Source organism: Xenopus laevis, chromosome 1L (genome assembly GCF_017654675.1).
Source record: "Xenopus laevis strain J_2021 chromosome 1L, Xenopus_laevis_v10.1, whole genome shotgun sequence".
Classification (NCBI taxonomy): Eukaryota; Metazoa; Chordata; class Amphibia; order Anura; family Pipidae; genus Xenopus; species Xenopus laevis.
The window spans coordinates 224,423,225-224,448,773 of record NC_054371.1 but is presented as its reverse complement, the minus strand read 5'-3'; the positions used below and the strand labels follow the sequence as shown (position 1 = coordinate 224,448,773).

Sequence of the window (25,549 nt, the reverse complement as noted above, 5' to 3'; positions counted from 1 at the left end):
GAATCCGCAGAGACTAGAGCGACCCCTGACCCCACTCACAGTCCACTAGGCCTCTGGGCACAATTCTGATGTCAATACTAGAGATATCTAATTATTAGTAATCAGTGTACTCAGCACATGTTATTATTCAGAAACGTAATTAACAAAAATGTAAAGCAATTGTAAAATACCCACTGTATCCCTCAATTATACTGTACAACTATGTGCTTGGGAATAACTATACTGACAGTTTTATGGGATCCCTGTACAGACTATGAGCAAACATAGGGACTGTTCCTGCTGAATTGTGCTTAGTACAGGGAATACCTATGCTGTATAGTTTTATGGGATCTCTCTGTACAGACTATGAGCAAACTTAGGGACTGTTCCTGCTGAATTGTGCTTAGTACAGGGGAATACCTATGCTGCCATAGTTTTATGGGATCTCTCTGTACAGACTATGAGCAAACTTAGAGGACTGTTCCTGCTGAATTGTGCTTAGTACAGGGGAATACCTATGCTGCCATAGTTTTATGGGATCTCTCTGTACAGACTATGAGCAAACTTAGAGGACTGTTCCTGCTGAATTGTGCTTAGTACAGGGGAATATCTATACTGACATAGATTTATGGGATCTTTACAGGCTATGAGCAAACTTCTATTCTAGTTAGTTAGCACAGTTGCCCTTCAACATTTAATAAGGTAAGGTGTCTGAACCACATGAAACACTTGCACAAAAACAAAGGTAAGAGACACAAAGTGCACTGCAGACTCTGAATTATAACATAGATGTTTTTATTTTCCCCTCCGTTTGCTCAAGAGGTGGATGGTTCCTCCCATACACAGTGACGACCAGGAATTACCCCGATAGCTTCAGTTTTATGGCTTTACATGGACGCAGGCTGGCATCACGACTATGATTACAATACCAAGCTGGAGATACAAAGTGCAGCGGTGCAATGCTGTGGGTTCATTCATTCATTCCTGATGGATCTCGTTCCCTTTGCAAATAACATCAAACAAACACAGAACAGTTCATGAAGTCCCATAACACATTCCTGTCCGTCAGACAGAAGCAAAGTGAAATGAAGCAACTTGAAGGAAGCAGAAAGCATCATCTGTATCCTGCTGGGGGCATTTAGTGGGATAATAATGTTTATTTAGATTGGGAATGTCAATCCTTCAGCCCCTGTAGCTGCCAAAATCCTTGAGGATACTGAGATTGCATGCTATATTTGGGGTTCTGGATTAGAGCATTATTGGGTGGGGTGCTTGGTTTCTCAGTCAAGACAGTGATACTAAACAAGTTGTATAACACGTAAGCTGGTTGTAGACAGACTAATGCTGGCTTCCCTCCAGACCAAGTTGAGTGCCCCTCAACATTATTCTAGCCGTCTGCAATTGTCAGATACAGTTACACCCCAATTAGTTGTTCTGACATACATTCCCAGTTAGTGGAAGCGCTCCGTGTGCACATTCAGGGGCCCATTTACTTAGCTCGAGTGAAGGAATAGAGGAAAAATAGTTCGAATTTCAAATGGTTTTTTTGGCTACTTTGACCATCGAATGGGCTACTTCGACCTTCGACTACGGACTTCGAATCGAACGATTCGAATTAAAAATCGTTCGACTATTCCATAGTTGAAGTACTGTCTCTTTAAAAAATTCTTCGACCCCCTAGTTCGCCACCTAAAACCTACCGAGGCCAATGTTAGCCTATGGGGAATGTCCCCATAGGCTTCCTAACAATTTTCTGATCGAAGGAATATCCTTCGATCGATGGATTAAAATCCTTCGAATCGTTCGTTTCGAAGGATTTAATCGTTCGATCGAACGATTATTCCTTTGATCGTAAGAATAGCGGTAAATCCTTATCGAAGTATTTTACTTCGACGGTCGAATATCGAGGGTTAATTAACCCTCGATATTCGACCCTAGGTAAATGTGCCCCTCAATGTCAATCAACCTCTACCTGATTTCTACAGCCAATAAGAAGTTGTCCTTTTCTCATCTAAATGAACAATCTGAGGCATGAACTTCAACTTGTAAGCGATTATTTTCATAAAATAGACAAGGAAATGCTCCTCTCTGATTGGTTGAAGCCACCATTTTATTAGCCCCACTGTTGCATAGACACATCCTCCTGCTTTGCCTTTATGTTTCGCTGCACCATGAACATGTTCTCCCAGAAGGTTTAGGTGATTTAATGCTTGGACAGTGTAAGTCAATACCTATAATTTGGCATTCTACAGCCTTAAACTGGCTGGCCTAACACAGCTCTTCAATCATAGAGTAGATACAACTCTCCAAGTAGAAAGTAGTTTTATGTTTTACCTATGCAGTATTCAAAAATACTATGAGAACACTACTAGACCCCTTGCGTTCATGGGCAGAATTGCACAGTATTCCAGAGCAGGCTCAAAGGGAGCCCGGTGCCTTTGTGAATAGCATCATATTGCTTTCAATTTTGCATTTTACTGCTCTGTGATTGCAAGCTGGGGCAAACTATCCTTTTAGCCCTCCATTGAATATAAACAAAAATTGAAGGGCAATCTTGCTCCAAAATGTAAAGCTTTTTGAATACACAGTGACATGCAGGGCCGCCATCAGGGGGGTCACAGGGGGTACTGCTGTAGCGGGCCTAAAGGGCAGCCCGGCTGTGTTCCACTTTACGAAATAGCCGGGCCACCCTTGACAGCGCCAAAGTCACGCTGCACCACTGAAGTGACAATTATCTGAAGTCCAGAAGAACCAAAATTGCAAAGAGTCGAACGCCTGAAGAGCCAAAGAGAGTGATTTTTTAAAAACTTTTATGAGGGGTCCTGGCGCCAACTTTTTTTTTTTCTATCTTATAAGGGGGCCCCGACCATCAATGGCGTTTTATAACGTGTGTGGGGGTTTACCATTTTACTGTGGTCTGGGGTGGGCAGGGCCTCGGGCGATTTCTAATGGCGCAGTTTATTTGCATCATTAGGAGTCATTTTGTTCCGCCAAGCTGGAAAGTTATGGCACAACTAACTATGGCAGCCACTTTGAAATTCTGGCACCAAATTTAGAACAAGTCGGGCCTTTGCCGAAACTTGTTTATACCTAGACATTAGGGTTGCCAGCTGTCCGGTTTTGACCCAGACAGCCCGGTTTTTTGAAGGGCTGCCTAGGATTCCCTATGATTGACGCGGCGATCGGGCAATCACTGATCGCCATGTCATTGCACCCCCCCCTGATGTCATGACCAGCCCACGCAGCGCCACAGCCCCTCCCCCTGGCCGGATTCAAGCAGGCCAAAAGGTGGCAACCCTACTAGACATGGACATGGAGATCTGCGAATTCTCACCAACCTTGAAGGATACGTCGGAAATGAGCAGAATAGTGGCACGTGGTGGCTTTTGTTTTCTGTGCTAAAGCTACATCCCTTTATAGACAGTTTCTATTTTATGTTCTACCAATATATGTTGCATTTTCTTGTTAATTAGGGCCTCATGGAGCCCCCTATATTTCCTGAGCCCCCTACAGCAACAGGCTCTGCTTTCTCTGTAGTCACACCCCTGCAAATAAGACAGAAATGACTGTACATTGCCTATGATGTTGGCAAACAATATAATGAGTGAATGTCTCCGTTAAGTGCAGTGCGGCAAAAAACTACCGCAATCAGCTGCCTTGCATGAAGGCTTGACAGCAACTCAGGCTTTTACCTGCATGACCTTCCCACTGGGAATATTAAACATTTACTACAATGGCAATTTGGTGCATAAATAAAATGTCAGTGAGAACAAGCCCTTATTTCTATTACACATATCCAATCTCTACTCCATGAATTCGAATTATGGCACTTAAACTGATGGGGTACTCCAAACTTTGCACCTGAGGAAGGGCTTGACCCCGAAAGCTTGTGCCGTTTTCTGTTGAAATAAATTATTTAAAGGCATTGCCAAAGTTTCTGATCTGCTTCCTCCCTATGGGAAATCGGAGTACTCCAAACATTGGCATCGCCTGATATCTTTTGGCTGTCTGAGGGCACAGGGAATTGCAGCTCAGCAATAGCTGGAGGATTACCGGCTCAACCTATCATATGTAACTGAGCTAAGACACATAACATGGATGAAATGTACTTACTATCCCAGAGAAATATACTATGTAATTATAAGTGCAAACTCAGCCCCAGTTCTTGATACAAACAGCAATCAAGTAGATGCTTGCTTTAAAGGAGTAGTTAACCTTCAAATTATTTTTAAGTATGCTGTGGAGAGTAATATTCTGAGAAAATTTGCAATTGGTTTTCATTTTTTATTATTTGTGGTTTTTAGTTACTTAGCTATTTACCAAGCAGCTCTCCAGTTTGCAATTTCAACAATCTGGTTGCTAAGGTCCAAATTACCCTAGCAACCACTCATTATTTTTAATAAGAGACTGGAAAATGAATAGGAAAGGCCCTGAATAGAATTAGTTTTTTTTAGATGGGGTCAGTGACCCCCATGTGAAAGCTGGAAAGAGTCTGGCAATTTTAAAAACTATTAAGACAGAAATAATGAAAGCCAGTTGAAAAGTTGCTTAGAATTAGCCATTGTATAACATACTAAGAGTTAATTAAAAGATGAACCATCCCTTTAAGCATAAGAGCAAATGGGCAACTGAAAGTGGAGCCAACTGTGCACCTGTTACTATATTTCCCCATGAAAATCTTAACCCAAGCTTGGTTCCTATATTCAGCATGTACGATTAAGAGGACATTTCCTACACCTAAATGTCCAAGCAGAAGACTGAGGTAATTGGTGCAGAGGTAATTATGAGATGACATCAATACTAACGACACAAAAGAAATAACCAGGGGACACATATTGCCAGGAGACATTTTCGGTTTGAGCCTGCCCTTAGGAGGACAACAATGCTAAACCCCTTCCTTTGGTGGAAGAGAGAGAAAGAACAGCATCTTGGGCAGCTCTCTCCTCTGCCAGAAAGCAAGGGGTGAAACAGCGTAGCAAATACTAATTATATTAATTAAAGAAAGCACAATGGTGAGTCCGAAAGAAAAAAAAGCAAAACCAACTTCCATGGTCCGCTCTTGAGTCAAGTCGTAATGTATCCAAGCCGATGGTCTTGTATAGTGTGTGCTATGTGGAATCTCTTTAGCATGTGCTTTGTTGGTTAATTGTAGCTGTCAAACCAGTGCTGATGAGAATATGTGTTTCAGTTCACCTTCCACATTGTCCTTATATCTACAGATGTTGCCCAAAGTATCCCGAATGCATACACCTGGCTATCCCAGAGAGTTATCGTTGGCTATCCCATGTGGATATCCAAGATATTTGTTGGTAGCAAGATAGACAGGCTTTCCAACAAATTTATCATAATTATACCATGGTAGATATCTCTTGATATCCTATCTCAATTAGATATCTCTGGCTATCACAAATACATATTTCTGTGTTGGATAGCTTGAATAAAGTCCTAGATTGAGAGTGCTCTTTTGAGATAGCGGCTACATCTACACAAAGTCATTCAGATGATGCTGATGTGTCCCCAGCTCACATGGAGGCCTCATCCTGTGCAGTTTTATTGCATATACTCAGTTGGGTTGATGGACATAAACATTTAGTGCGCATGGAAGCAGAATCAATCAGCAGGTATCCGTGTGCACCCTAAGGATTCCCTTGCTGTGCATATGGATGAAGTTAAAAATCTCAGAAGGCATTGCATGGAAGCCAGGGCGCGGCTTAACATTGTCATAATAATGATGAGTAATGAAGTTCCCTGAGGGGTCCATGGGGAACCCCCAAAATCCATAAAGGTGCACCTCCTCACACAGCTCCAGAGCGGCGGTCACTAGGATGAGGCCACTGCTGATGCGCTTGGCATGAACGCCTTGCATGAGCCAGAAGCGAGAAACGCTGATGAGATACTGGGGATGGAAATAGTAGACGGCCTGCTGGGATTCAAAGTCATCCAGGACATACTTGACCCTGATGGAGACATCAGTGTTTCGGGTGTTGTAGAAGGCAGGCAAGAGCAGAGACGCATTCTCATATCCTTGCAACACTTCATAGAAGGGTCTTCTCCACTTCTCCAGCTTGTTAAATCTGTTGGAGGAAAAAAGCATCAGCAAAAACAGAGGCCTGGGGACTATGTACAATGCTGTCCTAATAGTGGGGTCTGGGGCAAGATTACCTTGGTGGGGCCTATTTTTTATGATGCAACCTAAGCTCTCTAAGATTTTATTCTACTATAACTGACCTTGATAGCTATTGGTGGATGCCGTATGTAACTCATGCCAATTTGTCTTTCCTTATTATAAACCCTATTCTAGGAGTTTCTTTCCTTTTACACTGTCTACAACTCAAGAAGTGCAGAGCCCCTGTTAGAACCTGCCTAAATACTAACCTTGAAGGCATTTACCACACATCTATGTCCTCCAGTGACTGTTCCAGCTAAGAGATAATAATGTGTTTCTCTACAGCCTGGAAACCCAGCATGTTCCATCTTGAGAGTCAATGATGTGTTATACCCTTGGGTTCAGGGGCTGTATCCTATTCATATTATCATATCATACATGTATTATTGTGTGATGTTCATAATGGTGCACTGGACACTAAACACCAAGCATTGGATCTCGAGCCTACAGATAAATGCCTATGTCAGTGATATTAGGACAGGGCTGTAAGGGCATTTGAATTTTAAATTTCTGATCAGATCTTTGTACTATTAACTTATGTAACTCAGCAGACCCCTGGAAAACCTGTGCTGGGCCCTGGCCGTGTCCAGTTATACCCCAACTGCACCCTTGACTCCACCCAGTCTGGTATATAATGCTAAATGGGTTGATAGCTCTTCCCTATCCAGATCATTGGAATGGCAAAGCATCCACTCTCAAATTCCATAGAGGTCACAAGAATGACGATACCCTACAAAATTCCACCTAAAATTAAATAGGCTTCATAAATGTACCAAAGTAGAACCCAATGAACATAACCCAATGGGTTGTATCCCTCTGGGTAGTTGTAGCTTACCTTTCTGTTAAGATACTTGGGTTTATGGTGACCACATCAGTTTTCATCCCTACGTCTTCCACATATTTTTGGGTTATAGGTGGCAAGTTGCATCTGGGGGGGGGGACACAGAACACACTATAGATTTTAATTCCAAAATGTATCCAGATATATTGCATTAAAATCTATAAATCTATTAATATCTACCTTCTTTTCTGTCCCATTTCCTTAGACTTAACTACTGTGACTCCAGTAGAGCCTGGAAAGGGCTGATTTTTGGCCATAGTCTAGTCATTGAGTGAAAGGAAGGGTAGATCAGCCCAATGATGTTCGGATTCACTGATACCAGGTGTAAGGCAAAGGGATTAATCAAATGACATGCTTAACAAGTGTGCCCCCCTAATATTTGTGCCTCCTAGAGAGATATGGGAAGGAACCTCACTCCATGAAGGATTTCCATGTGGTACAGTTAGTAGGAGAGTTTTTGGTAACCCCACTGTGATGTACAGTCAATGATGATATACTGAATGTAGATGTGTTGAGACCCCAAACATACACCAGGCAGAGTTTTAAGTTAAGTTTAGTCTTTTTGGATCTCACAATGAAGATGGGGTGGTGGTGAGCACATGTTCTAAGTAAAGGAGGCCCAGTCAGTGAGGCCTAGTGATCCTCTATGTAGGAGCAGAGCAAAATAAGATGGAGAAGGAAATATTCTCCTGTACAGGAATAGAGAATAGATTCAGGGTGTAAAGTATGAAATATCCCCTTAAGGAAATGAAGGGGATATTGCGGGACTACCCCTATAGTAGCTAACAGCATATTGCTCAGGAAGAAAGAGAAAGTGACTTTGGTATTGATGGGGAGCATTTTAAAAGTGCAAAGTTTGCAACAGTTCTAGTAACTCTTAGCAACCAGGTATAACAGCCTGGTCTCCTCTCTGAAAGCAAATATCTGATTGGTTGTTCTGGCTTAATAAACCTGGAACAAACGTTGTGCCTATAACCAATAGTGGCCCTCCTAGGGACCACCAAGAAAACCTGACACCAAGTAGCCTCCATTTATGAACATTCTCAATTTAGTAGTTCTTGAAACTACTACTAAACTAGTGATATGCAGGCCGGCCCGGGACTCACGGGTCGGTTCAGGAATGCTACAGCCAAAAATTTTCAGATCGCAGGTGGGTTCAGGTTGAGCACTCCCTTCCGCTCTCCCTGCACATGACCTCACACTGCCGGCTTCCAGCCAGTCAATTTATAGACTTGTGCCTGCCCCGCCCCTTTCGTAAAATGACTGTGGTGCAGGCATGGATGGATCTATAAATAAAGGGGGCTAAGTGGGCCAGGTTAGGGTTGGGATGGAGAGGGGCTGGTGCAGGTCAAGAAAAAATCAACCCGCACATAAAATCATGAATGCCTTGTAATTTATTAAAAGTTCCAAATATAAAAAGTATAAATGGAAAAAAAGCACAACAAAGTGCTTTAAAAATCTGAAAACTTCTAGGATCAGCGCAGCTTTCATTGTCTTCTATAGGGCCTCTACTTGGAGAAGTTTTGTATTAGAGTTTTTCGTGGTTTTTACACTTTATTAATCTCATATTTTTGAGAAATGAAAAAAAAAAAAACACATATTTTTATATAAAAGATTTGAAAAAAAGTAGAAATTCAAATGTTAGTTAATAGGTCCCTAAGATGTATACAGTGTATAAGTTTATGGGGAAGATAAGAACGTTTTCATGGAACTCTGTGGACCACTAAGAGAACTCAGCAGGGTCTCCAGCCTGTTATAAATACCCCCAGAACATCTCGTTACCTGAAGATGAAATCTGTGCTATCGATGTCCTTCCCACATTTACTGTCCTTTAAAATGCCTCCATTTCCAACCACGGCGCATTTCTTGAACTGGGAGCGGTAGTAAGGCATGTCCTGAACAGAACCAAATACATTTAAAATATTTGTTTCTGATTTTCACATAAACAAGAGAAATCAAAAGGACAGCAAATAACATGCAGACTCAGAAGATGTGCTCTAATTGGTCCAATGGCATGTTATTTTCAAAAATGATAACGTTGAAGAAGAATGGAGAAAAACCTAGAAAAACTATAATCAAAAACTATAACTAAGCCAGTGGAGGTAAAGACATTCAAAAAGAAAGGAAAGAAAAATCCCATTGTTTTCAGGGAAAGTCGGATTACCCAATAAACATTCATTTTACATTCGAAGGAAGCGACCGAGATATTTGACCTCTTGTACTGGAGTCACAGACCTCAAAATAAGGAGACCATGTAAATCTAAAGGACTCATTGAAACTATTCCCTTTTGTTTTAGCTTTTAACGCTTCCCGCCAACTAAAGGTGGCCATACACGGGCAGATTAAAGTTGCAGATATCGATCTTTTAGACCGATAGGGCAAGTTGTCCGCCCGTGTAAGGGGGTCCCGATGGGTCTTAACGATCGATAGGCCAGAAAATGGGCAGATATCAATCGGGCAAGTTTGATTTTTTTCTGCGATCCAGGACTGCATTGGCTAGTTGATGTGGTCCTACGACCTGTCTGCACCTATCCACTGCTTTGTAATCTGCTTGTTTGGCCCCAGGGCTGAACCTTCTGATTCACCCGATATCGTCCAGCTGTTAGTGGGCATATCGGGTTAAGATCCACTCGTTTCAGAGATGACATCTGATAATAAGGGGGACTCTTTTTGTAGCCAGTAATTAAAAAAGCTTTCTTTGAAGCACCCAAAAACAAAGTTGACTTTATTTCATGGGATATAGGTTTATAGCTGAGAATTTGAGGAAAGTTAATTGTTATCTAGAGTCAATAATCCAAAATATGGAGACAATTGTATTTTCAATCTTATGTTCAAGAAACCAGTGAGCTCCCACCAAAATAGACTTATCTTTGGGCAAGACCATAGGGTAGATTTCACCAGGGGGGGACACTTGATATTGTAAAAACTCGGACCATTTGGTGAAAACTTTTAGTAACGGGTGCGGGTCTGACCCATATTAATTCCAGAACTTTTTAGATAAAGTGTCAATTGAAATCAAAGAAGGGAGTTCCATAAACTCTGTCAATTCTTCAGCTAGCTTGTGGTCAGATAAAACAAAGTTATTCTTATTATGTATCAAAGAAAGGCCACATTGACAAGCTAGGTAATAATATCTATCTGACTCATGAAGCTAACCAAAGAACCAAATAAACTGGACAATTCTAATATAACATGTCATAATATTAACAACCAGATATTAGTCTTATCATATTAGTTACCAAATATCATCATCTACAGACCTTAAAGGGGAACTATCACGAAAATCATTCTCTCTTCATGCAGCAGTTGGGTGTCAAATATTCATTGACAGTTAGATCCAATATATCTTATAGGGGGGCTCCTTTCCTAGCAGATGTATTAGAGCTCACTCAAATAACTGATTCCAGTACAAACAAAATCTAACAAAATAACTGCCTTTTGCACAAATCCTGCATGTAGAGAGACATGATGTCTGGTGAGTTTAATAGAGTGAGCTCTAATACATCTTCTAGGCAAAAGGAGCCCCCCTATAAGATATATTGGATCTTAAGCTCCCCATAGACGCGACGATTCTTCTTGCCGAACGACCGATTTTAGGGAAGTCCGACCAATCCTTCGAAATTATCGTGGGGTTAGTGGTATTCGAACGATCGTACATCTTACGATTTTTCGGCCGACATCTGTCGGGAAATTGATCGGCCAGGTCAAAAAATCTTTGTCGGCCCCAGTGCAATGTATCTATGTTTGCAGGGCCAAGCAGGCAGCTCCCCTTTGTTTTCCTGCCAAATTGGTCTTTTTAGTTGATGGTCAATTCGTTTGATCGTTCTGAGAAGATCGTGGTCTCACGATCAGGATCTGATCTTTTAAAAATCTCAACATCTATGGCCAGCTTAACTGTCAGTGAATATCTGACACCCAACTGCTGCATGAAGAGAGAATGAAGAGAAACAGATGCTGAGAGAGGAATAGTGAAGATAAACTTGATTATTTCAGAAACAGTACAGAATTTTTAAATTTTTTTAGAAAGTTTCTTATTTCAGTATGCTGAAGCTTATATTACATTTTTGCAATAGTTGCCCTTTAAGGGCATATATATATATATATATATATATATATATATATATATATATATATATATATATATATATATATATATATATATATATATATATACCCACTGCATGCCAAATGTCTGTGCATGCATATATCCCTATTCATTTCATATGGGGGTCTGTAAGCGCTACGTACCTTGGGGAAGATATTGAATATCTCAGAATTAATCTGAAATATACCACTCGTGTCCACTTCGTATCTGAGCTTGGTTCCCAGAGGGGTGTTCTTCTGTGTGGTGAAGAGAAAGGACGGGGCGTTGCAACATCTCGACAACGCCGATCTAACACAAACACGCACACGGGAGCATTAAAGCATTGCACTGAAACCTAGCTTTAATAAATACGCCATTATATTACTGGGCTGTACAGACCCAGCAGGTGGAAAAAAAGGGAGGCCTAACAGCTGTCCATGCAGTCAGTCTTTTCTGTGTTTTTTTCAGGGTGCAGAGCAGCCTCATATGGACAGTCTCCATCAGCAGAACTACTGGCTTATCTCTGTATTTGTTTCCTTAAAATAAACTTTTGGTATGTTATAGAATAGCTATAACTCTAAGCAACTGTTCAGTTGGTCTTCATTTTTCCTTTTTTATTTTTGAATTATTTTTTCTTCTGACCAAGCCTAACTTCTTAAAGGGGTGGTCCACCTTTAAAGGCCCCCATACATGGGCCGATAAAAGCTGCCGACAGACCGAGTCGGCAGCTTATTGGCCCATGTGTGGGGCCCTCCAACGGGTGTCCCCGATAGATATCGTCGATCGGGCAGGTTAAAAAATCCTGTTGGATCGCGGCGGCATCTGTGCGCTTAGGTGGTCCATCGATCCGTCCGCCTGTATAGGATCCATTATTATCCGATCAGCCCGATACCGCCCACCTCAATGTGGGCATATCGGGGAGAGATGCGCTTTTTTGGCGACATCGCTACATCTATGGCCACCTTAAGTCTTTAATTAGTTAACTTTTAGTATGTTATAGAATGGCCATTTCTAAGCAACTTTTCAATTGGTCTTCAATGTTTAATTTTTAATATTTGACTTTTTCTTCTGACTTGCCAGCTTTCAAATGGGGGTCACTGACCCCATCTAAAAGCAAATGCTCTGTAAGGCTACAAATGTATTGTTATTGTTACTTTTTATTACTCATCTTTCTATTCAGGCCTCTCCTATTCATATTCCAGTCTCTAATTGAAATCAATGCATGGTTGCTAGGGTAATGCTGGCCCTAGCAACAAGATGGCTGAAATTGCAAACTGGAGAGCTGCTGAATAAAAAGCTAAATAACTCAAAAACCACAAATAATAAATAATGAAAACCAATTGCAAATTGTCTCAGAATATCACTCTCTGCATCACAGTAACAGTTAATTTGAAGGTGAACAACCCCCTTTAAAGCACAGCCCCCCTTAAGCATCTCCCCTGTTCAGTGATGTAACTAGGGGACCACGGTTACAAAAACCGCCCATTTGGCCCATATTTCAAATTTATGTCACTGCCATTAGCCTATAACAGATTCAGATTAAATAACAAATGTATTTTTATGGAAACATAGAATATTAACACACTTTCAGCACACAGCAGATCCCTGGAAGAGAAGACAATTGGATTGTTTAGGACAGGCAGCAATACAGCAAAGAGCGCCTCCACTTTTGGCACAAATTCTTTGCACTTACTTAAAAGTGTTCGCCTCCGTCACGTTCATTTCCCATTTGCAGACTTGAAGACTTTTCCATCTGTCGAACAGATCGGATTCTTTCACCCTGCGTTTTGGGGAAGCACAGGATAAAAGTGATGTCTCAGCAGGAGGGAGAGCAGCTCCGAGCGCCCGTTGTCTTTGTGCCCAGGCAACTGTTTGCTGGACAGGAATGTTCCCTGCGGGGGGTTATTGTGCACTCGTCTCACCTTTCACTGGAGACTTTTATCAGCCCTTTATTCTCTATATCATACTAAAAGTTAATTTAAAGGTGAACAACCCCTTTAAAGTACCTTGCAACACGTACTCAGATCCTTGAGCACTTCCCTCAACTTACTGATATAGATTTATATAAAGGTGGCTGCTTACTCGCCTGTCTATAGGGCCCTCCAACAGGGGCGGAACTACCGGGGGAACAGGGGGTGCGAGCGGGCCAGGGCCCGCACCCCCTCAGGGGCCCCCGGCAGTCCGCGCACCGCGCATATCCCGGCCAGTTCTGGGTTTATGGAGGGGGGTGGGGGGCCTGGCTGCACGTCCTGCGCCAGGGCCCGCCCCCCTCTAGTTCCGTTTCTGCCCTCCAAAGAGCCCCATATCTGGCCAAAAATCAGGATCAAGCAGGTTTAGATATCCCGTTGGGGCATGGAACGCATTGGCTCATCAATAAGGTCCTCGCCCCAATGGCCAGCTTGAACTGCGTTGTGATCTGATCATTTGATCCAAGGGCTAAACGACTGAATCAGCCTGATATCACCAACTTCAAGGTGGGCATATTGGTAAAAGATCTGCTTGTTTGGTGACCTCAACAAAGAAGCGAATTGACATGTATGGCCAGCTTTAGAATAGACGTTATTCTAGTTATTCTAGTTACTCATCTCCAACTTTGGGCTGACACCCCTCTTATTAAAAAACCAGATTGATTTTCCATGCTGCCATCGTTTCCTTGCTCACTGGTATCCCCTAGCCCCCCCAGGAGAGCACTTGCTTATTGCAGAGCATTTTCTCTGGTTTATGTACTGTAAATGCACCTTCTAAAATCAATGTATGGGATACCCAAAAAGACCAGAAAAAGATGGCGGCACGTTGTTCAGCATAAAGTACTGTATGTAGCAGACCAGGCCAAGGCATGTTGTCACCCAAATAATTGAGCCCTAGACACATGTCATTTCTGCCTACACCTAGTTCATTCCCTTCAGGAGGTGATGGAATCATTGGAAGAAATTTTGCAGAGCCTTCTCCTGAAGCACTAGCATCTTTATGTCTTTTGGGGGTAAGTAGGTACCAGTTTTGTGCCCATTCTTCCAGGTAGATATGCTACAGGCTTTTCAGGTTAATCTGGACATATACTCTTAAAATCCATTCATTTGTTGAGGTCACCAGCCTTGAGGGCAAAATTGGGATTATCTGATCACTTGTCATCCCCCCTTGGATAACAATGAGAACATGATGAGGCCTAGGGAGACCTGTTGGGAAATGACTGCACCAATACAACAAGCAGTTTACGGTCACATTTTGGATGGGCCAATAAGATGCCTACTCAATCAATGGCGCCAAGTTAGCAGCTTTTATTGGGCTAAGTAAATAGATCATAGATTTGCAATTGAATTGAAATCAGGGTTATGACTGGGGCCCTGTAGGTGGGGTAACCAGAGAGAAAATAGCTTGGGCCAGATGGTATTAAAAATGTACCCCATTATGCCCAGTTGTGATTGAGCTGCTCCAGTTACTATGGCCTTGGGATCATTTCCTGCTAAGAAATCAGTTTCTAACTGAGAGTCTCTGTTTTTCGCACCATCTGTTCTCCCTTTTATAATAACAACCCAACAGTGCCACCATTCTGGGCCGTAGGTAGGTGCCCCCGATTTAAGGATGTACATTTACAAAATCTCTACTCTAAAGTTTTGGGGCATATGAAATGATTTTGCAGGGGAAATAAAATACTGCCAAGTAGCAGTAGCGATCCCTTAAAGGAGAATTAAAGCCTAACTAAAGAAGTAGCTAGAGATGTTGTACATTATGTTTTGTGCTTCTGTACCAGCCCAAGGCAAGCACAGCCCTTTAGCAGTAAAGATCTGTGTTTCCAAAGATGCCCCAGTAGCTCCCCGTCTTCTTTTCTGCTGATTCACTGCAGTGTACTGACAGCTGCTTCAAGAGTAAAATGGAGCTAAAAGACATGAGTGCCCTTTAAATCAGAGGTGTTGAGCTATAACCAGCAACTGCCAGTAACCTCAGCCTGTTCTATAACAATCAGCTGCCACTTTGGCCTGACTGGCTGAAGAACAGTTAATATATACAGCAACATTACAGCCGGTTGTATGGCCGAGGTGAGTAAGGGCCAGGGGGCCCCTAGTAAGGAGATAATGAAGTTGTTCATGGTATGATAGTCATCACTGCAGTGGAGTAGGAGCCACACCTGTATTTACACCTGTTAGAGGGTTGCAGGTTGAACATGATTTGATTCTTGCATTGCCCCTATCCCCTAACACTGGTGCTGCCCAAATGTACTTACATAGAGAGAACTTTGACGTTGGTGATGTCACGACGCAGCTCCAGGCATTTGGTTGAGTTGAAGTCCAAAGGACCTTCGTAAAATTCAAAGTACCTAAGGGAAACAAGAGAGATGGAGGATGGAAGAACAGGTTGGACAAGGGGAAAGAGTATCCCACAGTGCCACATCTGTATCATATGAGGGCATCAGACATTGCAGAACATTTCATTCTCTATGTATCTAAATGTGCAGATTGGGGCTACCATATTGCTTGTTCTGTCCCCACCCATGGTTGTACCCAAATATACACTTTAACATAGTAAAACATACATGGGTAAGGGTTCTTAGTAGGGATGCACCGAATCCAGGATTAAGTTCAGGATTCGGCCTTTTTCAGCAGGATTCAGATTTGTCCAAATCCTTGTGCCCGGCCAAACCAAATCTGAATCCTAATTTGCATATGTAGATTAGGGGCGGGAAGGGAAATCACAAGACTTTTCGTCACAAAACAAGGAAGTATTTGCATATGCTAATTAGGATTCGGTTCAGTACTCGCCGAATCCCAAATAGTGGATTTGTTGCATCCCTAGTTCTTAGCAATTGAGTCTAACAAAAACTTAGAAAATCCTCATGCTGAATGGCTAATAAGTAATTAATATATATATATGCTGAATAGCATAGATAAACCAGTGCAGCCTGCATCATGTACCTATAATAACTGCTTGTAACATTTAGATTCCATGATATTTTGTGGGTATTAAAGAGGCAAGGTGGCACAGTGCTGGTATATTTCAGCAGGTACAGAAGCTCCCAGTCCTGCCGACTATCATTTGCTTCAATGGAATCCGCCTGCCACCCGTCCTGGGCAGAGAGGTCTGTGTCAGGTTACAAATCCAGTTTGTTTCACCCTTAGGAACCTCTCCAGGCTGAACTGGACATCAGTCACTTTGTGATACATAAACCTTCCCTCCGGCTCAGGTGTCACCCACTTCCCCAGCACATGAAATGATCTCCCCTAGAATTATCAACGAGCTGCTCCGCAAGCACATTAACGAGGGTTATGATTTCAGCTGATCTGAACTATGTTAATTATTTCCTGTTTGTCTCTAAATTGTTTCACCACCTGGTCTGTCTCCTGTTTCCTATGGATCATCCACCCTGTCCCCCTGTGCTCCTCTCTTCTACTTCTGAAAGACACATATTTCCATCAGATTAAACTTATATTACATTTTACTATTATTTATTTACTAGGGGTATTAATTAATTAGACCATATAGCAATGTAGCACTGCAATGTCACTATCTCAGCCATAAAGCAGGGCAGGACTGCTGCTTACAATGGGGATCAGATAAGATCTGTGCAGCCACTGGGACAGAATGCTCTGTTATACAGATAGCTAGAATCTCAGCTGCCATAAAGCAGGGCAGGACTGCTGCTTACAATGGGGATCAGATAAGATCTGTGCAGCCACTGGGACAGAATGCTCTGTTATACAGATAGCTAGAATCTCAGCTGCCATAAAGCAGGGCAGGACTGCTGCTTACAATGGGGATCAGATAAGATCTGTGCAGCCACTGGGACAGAATGCTCTGTTATACAGATAGCTAGAATCTCAGCTGCCATAAAAGGCAGGGCAGGACTGCTGCTTACAATGGGGATCAGATAGGATCTGTGCCGCCACTGGGACAGAATGTTCTGTTATACCAGATAGCTAGAATCTTCAGCTGCCATAAAGCAGGACAGGACTGCTGCTACAATGGGGATCAGATAGGATCTGTGCAGCCACTGGGACAGAATGTTCTATTATACGCAGATAGCTAGAATCTCAGCTGCCATAAAGCAGGACAGGAGCTGCTGCATACAATGGGGATCAGATAGGATCTGTGCAGCCACTGGGACAGAATGCTCTGTTATACAGATAGCTAGAATCTCAGCTGCCATAAAGCAGGACAGGACTGCTGCTTACAATGGGATCAGATAGGATCTGTGCAGCCACTGGACAGGAATGTTCTGTTATACAGATAGCTAGAATCTCAGCTGCCATAAAGCAGGACAGGACTGCTGCCTTACAATGGGGATCAGATAGGATCTGTGCAGCCACTGGACAGAATGTTCTGTTATACAGATAGCTAGAATCTCAGCTGCCATAAAGCAGGACAGGACTGCTGCTTACAATGGGGATCAGATAGGATCTGTGCAGTCACTGGGACAGAATGCTCTGTTATACAGATAGCTAGAATCTCAGCCATAAAGCAGGACAGGACTGCTGCTTACAATTGGGATCAGATAAGATCAATGCCTCATGGTGGCACTTTTATGTCAGTACTGCAATTCTATGTTTGTCGGCATTTAATGGGTTAATTATGAAATGGGTTGGTGAGCGCATGTGAATTAGGGGAAGATGGGTATTTGACTCTCAGTAGTGAATGTTCTCGTTGTAGATCAGAGGGTGACATTGAGGAATCCGCACTGTTCTTGCCAAAGGATTTGTCCGTTAGCAGAGGCACCATAATGCTTATTTATAATAATACTTATTTATAATAATGCTTATTTATAATAATACTTATTTATAATAATGCTTATTTATAATAATACTTATTTATAATAATGCTTATTTATAATAATACTTATTATAATAATGCTTATTTATAATAATACTTATTTTATAATAATGCTTATTTATAATAATACTTATTTATAATAATGCTTATTCACAGCCCCCAGATTTCCCAGGGCCGACCTTCACCGACCTTCACTGGCAATGACTCTGCTGCGGCACCTTCTGTTGAAGGGCTCCATCTGCCGCTCCCATCCCCACAGGCCGAATGTATTAATAAAACGTGTGACCCCCCAGCTCCATCGTGCGAGCAGGGATGTCTTTCTACCAAGCAAAGCGGCTACTGACACATAAATATAACTGTCAGTATAAAGGTTTGAGAAAGGCCTTAGAGGGAAGGGTAATAAGAATTTCTAGGGGTTGTTCACCTTTAAATTAACTGTTAGTATGATGTAGACAATTCTGAGACAATTTGCAATTGGTTTTCATTTTTTATTATTTGTGGTTTTTGAGTTATTTAGCTTTTTATTCAGCAGCTCTGCAGTTTGCAATTTCAGCCATCTGTTGCTAGGGTCCAAATTACCCATAGCAACCATGCACTGAATTGAATAATAGACTAGAATATGAATAGGAGAGGCCTGAATAGAAAGATGAGTAATAAAAAGTAACAATAACAATACATTTGTAGCCTTACAGAGAATTTGTTTTTTACATGGGGTTAGTGACCCCCATTTGAAAGCTGGAAGGAGTCCAAAGAAGACGGCAAATAATTTAAAAGCTATAATAAATAAATGATGAAGACCAATTGAAAAGTTGCTTAGAATTAGCCATTTTATAACATACTAAAATTTTATTTAAAGGTCAACCACACCTTTAAGATACCGTAGGTTAATATTTTTCAGACTGTTCACACCTTCCAACATCTTCAAATCAAAAGCCAGGAAGTATCCAAGATGCCTGGAGTCTCCCCAAAATTGTGTCCTTGTTCCTCTAAACCAAATCCCATTTAGAGGGACATGCTGAGACTTCCATTCCTAAATTGAGAACACCGGGAGGCATTTTTTTTGGGATAAAGCCCCAATATATGTTCAATACTTTAATGACAAGGTTACTGATAATCAAACAAATATTGCATCATTAAGCCTCATTTAGTGCCAAGAATATCTAAACCATAAAATAAAGGCTCCAACCAAATGGGCCTCGCTATACATTGGTTTGGCCCTTGAAGAAAGACCAGTCCTTCAGTTTGGGAACCCATGAGATAGGAACTTGTTCAGCTACAAAGGAAATCAATTTAGGGGTGTTCCTATAGATTCACTTCCAATGCAATTCCTGGGGTTGTGAATAATGTATAGTCTTGGTGCCTAGAGACATATTACCTTCAACTGTCATTGTCTAAGTCTTGGTCCTCTCTTGCTGTTGACTCTGCCCAACCCACATTGGCCAGTACTGCTAGTGGGAACGATCCATTTATTCACATCACATTTTGGGATATGGGTAATGTGTTTTTCTGAGTGCCAAATGTATTTTCCTGCACAGTTGCTCACTGGTTTCCAAAGCTTCACATTAACCAGCCAACCAAACCAGCCAAAAAACATAAATCAACCCCAGTAATAAAAGAAATTAGTGACTTAGTTATGTTGGTTAAAGGTATGGATAGGAAGAGGTGTTCACCCATAAGGGGAAGGAAAATTTCATACTGAAATAAGAAACTTTCTAACTACAATCAATTAAAAATTCTGCATCATTTCTGAAATAATCAAGTTTATCTTCACTATTCCTCTCTCAGCATCTGTTTCTCTTCATTCTCTCTTCATGCAGCAGTTGGGTGTCAGATATTCATTGACAGTTAGATCCAATATATCTGATAGAGGGGCTCCTTTCCTAGCCGATGTATTAGAGCTCACTCAAATAACTGATTCCAGTACAAACAAAGTCTAACAAATTAACTGCCTTTTGCACAAATTCTGCATGTAGAGAGACATGATGTCTGGTGAGTTTAATAGAGTGACCTCTAATACATCTTCTAGGCAAAAGGAGCCCCCCTATAAGATATAATGGATCTAACTGTCAATGAATATCTGACACCCAACTGCTGCATGAAGACAGAATGAAGAGAAACAGATGCTGAGAGAGGGATAGTGAAGATAAACTTGATTATTTCAGAAACGGTACAGAATATTGAATTAATTGTATTTAGAAAGTTTCTTATTTCAGTATGATGAAGCATTTTTGCGATAGTTCCCCTTTAAGCATTCCTGGGGGGTTATTCCTCTATTGGGTGCTAGGTGGGTTCCTTAGTCACCAGGGTGGATGGTGCTAGAGATAGGGTTGCCAACTTTTCTAAAAAAATTTACCGTGCGGTGGGGGCGCGAGAAAAAACGGGGGCAGTCTGTGACAAAAAAGGGGGTGGGGTCACTCACAGTGATGCAAAAGGGGGTGAAGCAACATGTGCGATGGCCAGAAGCCTGAAAAAAAAACGGTAAGTACTGAGCAAATTGGGGCGGGCCAAGGGCTTGTTTTCAAGGGTATTACAAATTACGGGCAACGATATTGCCGGTAAGTTTGTAATACCGGCCTGGCATTAGCAGGTGTTTTACCGGCTAGGCCGGTAAAATACCGGCCAGGTGGTAACCGTAGCTGGAGACTGTGAGACAGGAGGTCTCAATAGATAAAAAAAGACAAGTAAGGTCAGACAAGCTAATGTGAGTGCTAGCTCTGGTCCTAGCTTACTGTAAGGGTGTGCGTCAGGCTTGGGGTGGTTAGTAGAACAGTCAGAAACTCCACCAAGTAAACCAGAAAGTGTAAGTATCCTCAGCTACTCATGTTGTGCTGGGAGCACCAGGAACCATAAGGACAGCAGGGAATATCCCACAACCAGGGTTTCCAGGGCTTCTTCATCCAGCTACAAATCAAAATCAGAAGCCCATGCCTTCCTCCAATCTTAGGAACAAATGTATTAAAGGATCTTTAATTAGCTCAGACCCAACCACAAAAAGCATTTTGCCCACAGGTTTTTCAGTGATTTATTTATTTTCTTCCCAAAACATCTCCGATTGGGGCAATGGCACTAACGCTATACGGAACAATAGGGATGTAGCGAACGTCGGAAAAAAAGTTCGCGAACATATTCGCGAACTTGCGCAAAAACGCGAGCGGTTCGCGAACGGTTCGCGAACCCCATAGACTTCAATGGGAAGGCGAACTTTAACATCTAGAAAAGACATTTCTGGCCAGAAAAATGATTTTAAAGTTGTTTAAAGGGTGCAACGACCTGGACAGTGGCATGCCAGAGGGGGATCAAGGGCAAAAATGTATCTGAAAAATCTGCCTGTGTGTGCTTGGAAGAGATAGTGTAGGGGGAGAGCTGTTAGTGATTTCAGGGACAGATGATAGTAAGTTTGCTGGCTAGTAATCTGCTTGATACTGCTCTGTATTGGAGGGACAGAAGTCTGCAGGGATTTGAGGGACATTTTAGCTTAGGTAGCTTTGCTGGCTAGTAATCTGCTGTTCTCTTTAAACAACTGCCATACGTTGACCTTGTAGGCATTGTTTGCCCAGTTTTTTTGGACGCAGCCACTGAAGCACAGTTGCCAGAAAAAATATGCCATATAAATGCTGAAAATAGTCATTTTTCGCCATACGTTGACCTTGTAGACATTGTTTGCCCAGTTTTTTTGGACGCAGCCACTGAAGCACAGTTGCCAGAAAAATTATGCCATATAAATGCTGAAAATATAAATTTTTTTGGTTGCAGCCACTGAAGCACAGAGGCCAGAAAATTATGCCATATAAATGCAGAAAATATGCATTTTTTTGGTCGCAGCCACTGAAGCACAGTTGACAGAAAAATTATGCCATATAAATGCTGAAAATATAAACTTTTTTGGTTGCAGCCACTGAAGCACAGAGGCCAGAAAAATTATGCCATATAAATGCAGAAAACATGCATTTTTTTGGTCGCAGCCACTGAAGCACAGTTGACAGAAAAATTATGCCATATAAATGCTGAAAATATAAATTTTTTTGGTTGCAGCCACTGAAGCACAGAGGCCAGAAAAATTATGCCATATAAATGCAGAAAATATGCATTTTTTTTGGTCGCAGCCACTGAAGCACAGTTGCCAGAAAAAATATGCCATATAAATGCTGAAAATAGTCATTTTTTGCCATATACGTTGAGTCAACGTATGGCAAAAAATGACTATTTTCAGCATTTATATGGCATATTTTTTCTGGCCTCTGTGCTTCAGTGGCTGCGGCCAAAAAAACTGGGCAAACAATGCCTACAAGGTCAACGTCGTTGACCTTGTAGGCATTGTTTGCCCAGTTTTTTTGGCCGCAGCCACTGAAGCACAGAGGCCAGAAAAAATATGCCATATAAATGCTGAAAATAGTCATTTTTTTGGTCGCAGCCACTGAAGCACAGTTGCCAGAAAAATTATGCCATATAAATGCTGAAAATATAAATTTTTTTGGTTGCAGCCACTGAAGCACAGAGGCCAGAAAAATTATGCCATATAAATGCAGAAAATATGCATTTTTTTGGTTGCAGCCACTGAAGCACAGAGGCCAGAAAAATTATGCCATATAAATGCAGAAAATATGCATTTTTTTGGATGCAGCCACTGAAGCACAGTTTCCAGAAAAAATATGCCATATAAACGCTGAAAATAGTCATTTTTTGCCATACGTTGACCTTGTAGACATTGTTTGCCCAGTTTTTTTGGTTGCAGCCACTGAAGCACAGAGGCCAGAAAAAATTAAACCAGTAGGGTTTGCACCCTAGTTTGTAACGGTGGCGGAGGGAGGAGGAGGACGCTAAAGGACAGCTGTGTGTGGAGTCATGAGGCTTGAAGAGAAGGACAGCTGCATAGAAGTCAGAACAAGTCTTCCGGCGTGCAGTAACCCTCCGAGATCCACCCCTCATTCATTTTAATAAAGGTCAGGTAATCGACACTTTTGTGACCTAGGCGAGTTCTCTTCTCAGTTACAATCCCTCCTGCTGCACTGAAGGTCCTTTCTGAGAGCACACTTGAGGCTGGGCAAGACAAGAGGTTCATGGCAAATTGTGACAGCTCTGGCCACAGATCAAGCCTGCGCACCCAGTAGTCCAGGGGTTCATCGCTCCTCAGAGTGTCGATATCTGCAGTTAATGCCAGGTAGTCCGCTACCTGCCGGTCGAGGCGTTCTTTGAGGGTGGATCCAGAAGGGTTGTGGCGCTGCCTTGGACAGAAAAACATTTGCATGTCTGACGTTACAGACTGGCCAAAGGGCTTTGTCCTTGCAGGTGTGCTCGTGGCAGGATTACTGGCACCTCTGCCCCTGGAATGTTGATGAGTTCCTGAAGTGACATCACCCTTAAAAGCATTGTACAACATGTTTTGCAGGCTGGTTTGTAAATGCCGCATCTTTTCGGACTTGTGGTATGTTGGTAACATTTCTGACACTTTATGCTTGTACCGAGGGTCTAGTAGCGTTGCGACCCAGTACAGGTCCTTCTCCTTAAGCCTCTTGATACGGGGGTCCTTCAACAGGCATGACAGCATGAAAGACCCCATTCTCACAAGGTTGGATGCAGAGCTATCCATCTCCGCTTCCTCATTATCAAGGACTGCATCATCCACGGTCTCCTCCCCCCAGCCACGTACAAGACCAGGGGTCCCCAAAAGGTCACCACTAGCCCCCTGGGAAGCCTGCTCCTGTTGGTCCTCCTCCTCCTCCTCCACAAAGCCACCTTCCTCCTCTGACTCCACTTCTGGCACCTCTCCCTGCGTTGCAGCAGGTGCCTGGGTTCGTTCTGGTGATTCCGACCAGAAATCGTGCGCTTCCAGCTCCTCGTCACGCTGGTCTACAGCCTCATCTGTCACTCGTCGCACGGCACGCTCCAGGAAGAAAGCGAAGGGTATTAGGTCGCTGATGGTGCCTTCGGTGCGACTGACCATATTTGTCACCTCTTCAAAAGGTCGCATGAGCCTGCAGGCATCGCGCATAAGCACCCAGTAACGGGGGAAAAAAATCCCCAGCTGTGCAGATCCAGTCCTACCACCCAGTTCAAAAAGGTACTCGTTGACGGCCCTTTGTTGTTGCAGCAGACGTTCCAACATAAGGAGCGTTGAATTCCAGCGAGTCTGGCTGTCAGAAATCAAACGCCTGACTGGCATGTTGTAGCGCTGCTGAATGTCAGCAAGGCGTGCCATGGCTGTGTAGGAACGTCTGAAATGGGCCGACACCTTTCTGGACTGGGTGAGAACGTCCTGGAATCCTGGGTACTTGGAGACAAAACGTTGGACTATTAAATTTAACACATGTGCCATGCAGGGCACATGTGTTAAATTGCCTAGTCTCAACGCTGCCAACAGATTGCTTCCATTGTCACACACCACTTTTCCGATCTGCAGTTGGTGTGGGGTCAGCCACCGATCGGCCTGTGACTGCAGAGATGACAGGAGTACAGATCCGGTATGGTTTTTGCTTTCCAGGCACGTCATCCCCAAGACAGCGTGACAACGGCGTACCTGGCACGTCGAATAGCCTAGGGGGAGCTGGGGGTGCACAGGTGTGGAGGAGGAGAAGGAGGACCCAGCAGCAGAGTAAGAAGAAGAAGAAGACGAGGTAGAGAGCGATGGAGGAGTAGAGGTGGTGGCAGAACCGCGTGCAATCCGTGGCGGTGACACCAACTCCACTGTTGTTGTTGAGCTACCCATTCCCTGCTTCCCAGCCATTACCAAGTTCACCCAGTGGGCAGTGTAGGTGACATACCTGCCCTGACCATGCTTGGAGGACCATGCGTCAGTAGTCATATGGACCTTTGGCCCAACACTAAGTGACAGAGATGCGGTAACTTGGCTCTGCACATGTTGGTACAGGTGTGGTATTCCCTTTTTAGAAAAAAAATTGCGGCTGGGTACCTTCCACTGCGGTGTCCCAATTGCTACAAATTTGCGGAAGGCCTCAGAGTCCACCAGCTGGTATGGTAAAAGCTGGCGGGCTAAGAGTGCAGACAAGCCAGCTGTCAGACGCCGGGCAAGGGGGTGACAGTCAGACATTGGCTTCTTACGCTCAAACATGGCCTTCACAGAAACTTGGCTGGTGGCAGATGACTGGGAATGGGAACAGGTGGTCAAGGTGGAAGGCGGAGTGGAGGGTGGTTCAGACGGGTCAAGGAGAGCAGAGGTAGAGCAGTAAGATGCTGGACCAGAAGGAGTGTGGCTTTTAGTTTGCCTGTTGCCTTTGAGGTGTTGCTCCCAAAGTGCTTTGTGCTTGCCGCTCATGTGCCTTCGCATAGAAGTTGTACCTATGTGGCTGTTGGGCTTACCAAGGCTCAGTTTCTGACTGCACTCATTGCAAATTACAATGCTTTTGTCAGAGGCACACACATTAAAAAAATCCCACACTGCTGACTTTTTGGAAGTGTGCGATCTGGCGGTAACAGTAGAAGTTGGCGGAGTTGGCGGTATTGGCGGCAATGGCGGGTGCGTTGGCCGGCTGAACACAGGTGCCGATACATGTTGTTGCCCTGCTGATCCCTGCGGGCTGTCCTCCCTGCTTCTTCTAAGTCTTATTCTCCTACTGCCTCTCTGACTCTCCGTCTCTCCATCTGAACTACCCTCCTCTTGCTCTCTTCTACTAGGCACCCACAAAACATCAATCTCCTCATCATCATTCTCCTCAGATGCATCAATTTCTTCTGACACATCACAGAAGGAAGCAGCAGCGGGGAC

General features: G+C 43.0%; 1 protein-coding gene across 2 annotated transcripts in view; it reads right to left on the bottom strand.

Annotated features, from left to right (window-relative positions):
- Window positions 1-5,483: 5,483 nt before the first annotated feature.
- The window catches only part of st8sia5.L (ST8 alpha-N-acetyl-neuraminide alpha-2,8-sialyltransferase 5 L homeolog), a 47,417-nt gene continuing 27,351 nt past the window's right edge, over window positions 5,484-25,549 (bottom strand). For both annotated transcript variants that reach the window (XM_041570271.1, XM_018267103.2), the window contains 6 exons: window positions 15,290-15,382; window positions 12,764-12,850; window positions 11,235-11,379; window positions 8,769-8,881; window positions 6,981-7,073; window positions 5,484-6,053 (listed from right to left, as the gene is read on the bottom strand). In XM_041570271.1, coding sequence (XP_041426205.1) covers window positions 5,594-6,053; window positions 6,981-7,073; window positions 8,769-8,881; window positions 11,235-11,379; window positions 12,764-12,850; window positions 15,290-15,382 — 991 coding nt within the window. In that variant the 3' untranslated portion in view covers window positions 5,484-5,593. The remainder of the gene's footprint in view (window positions 6,054-6,980; window positions 7,074-8,768; window positions 8,882-11,234; window positions 11,380-12,763; window positions 12,851-15,289; window positions 15,383-25,549) is intronic.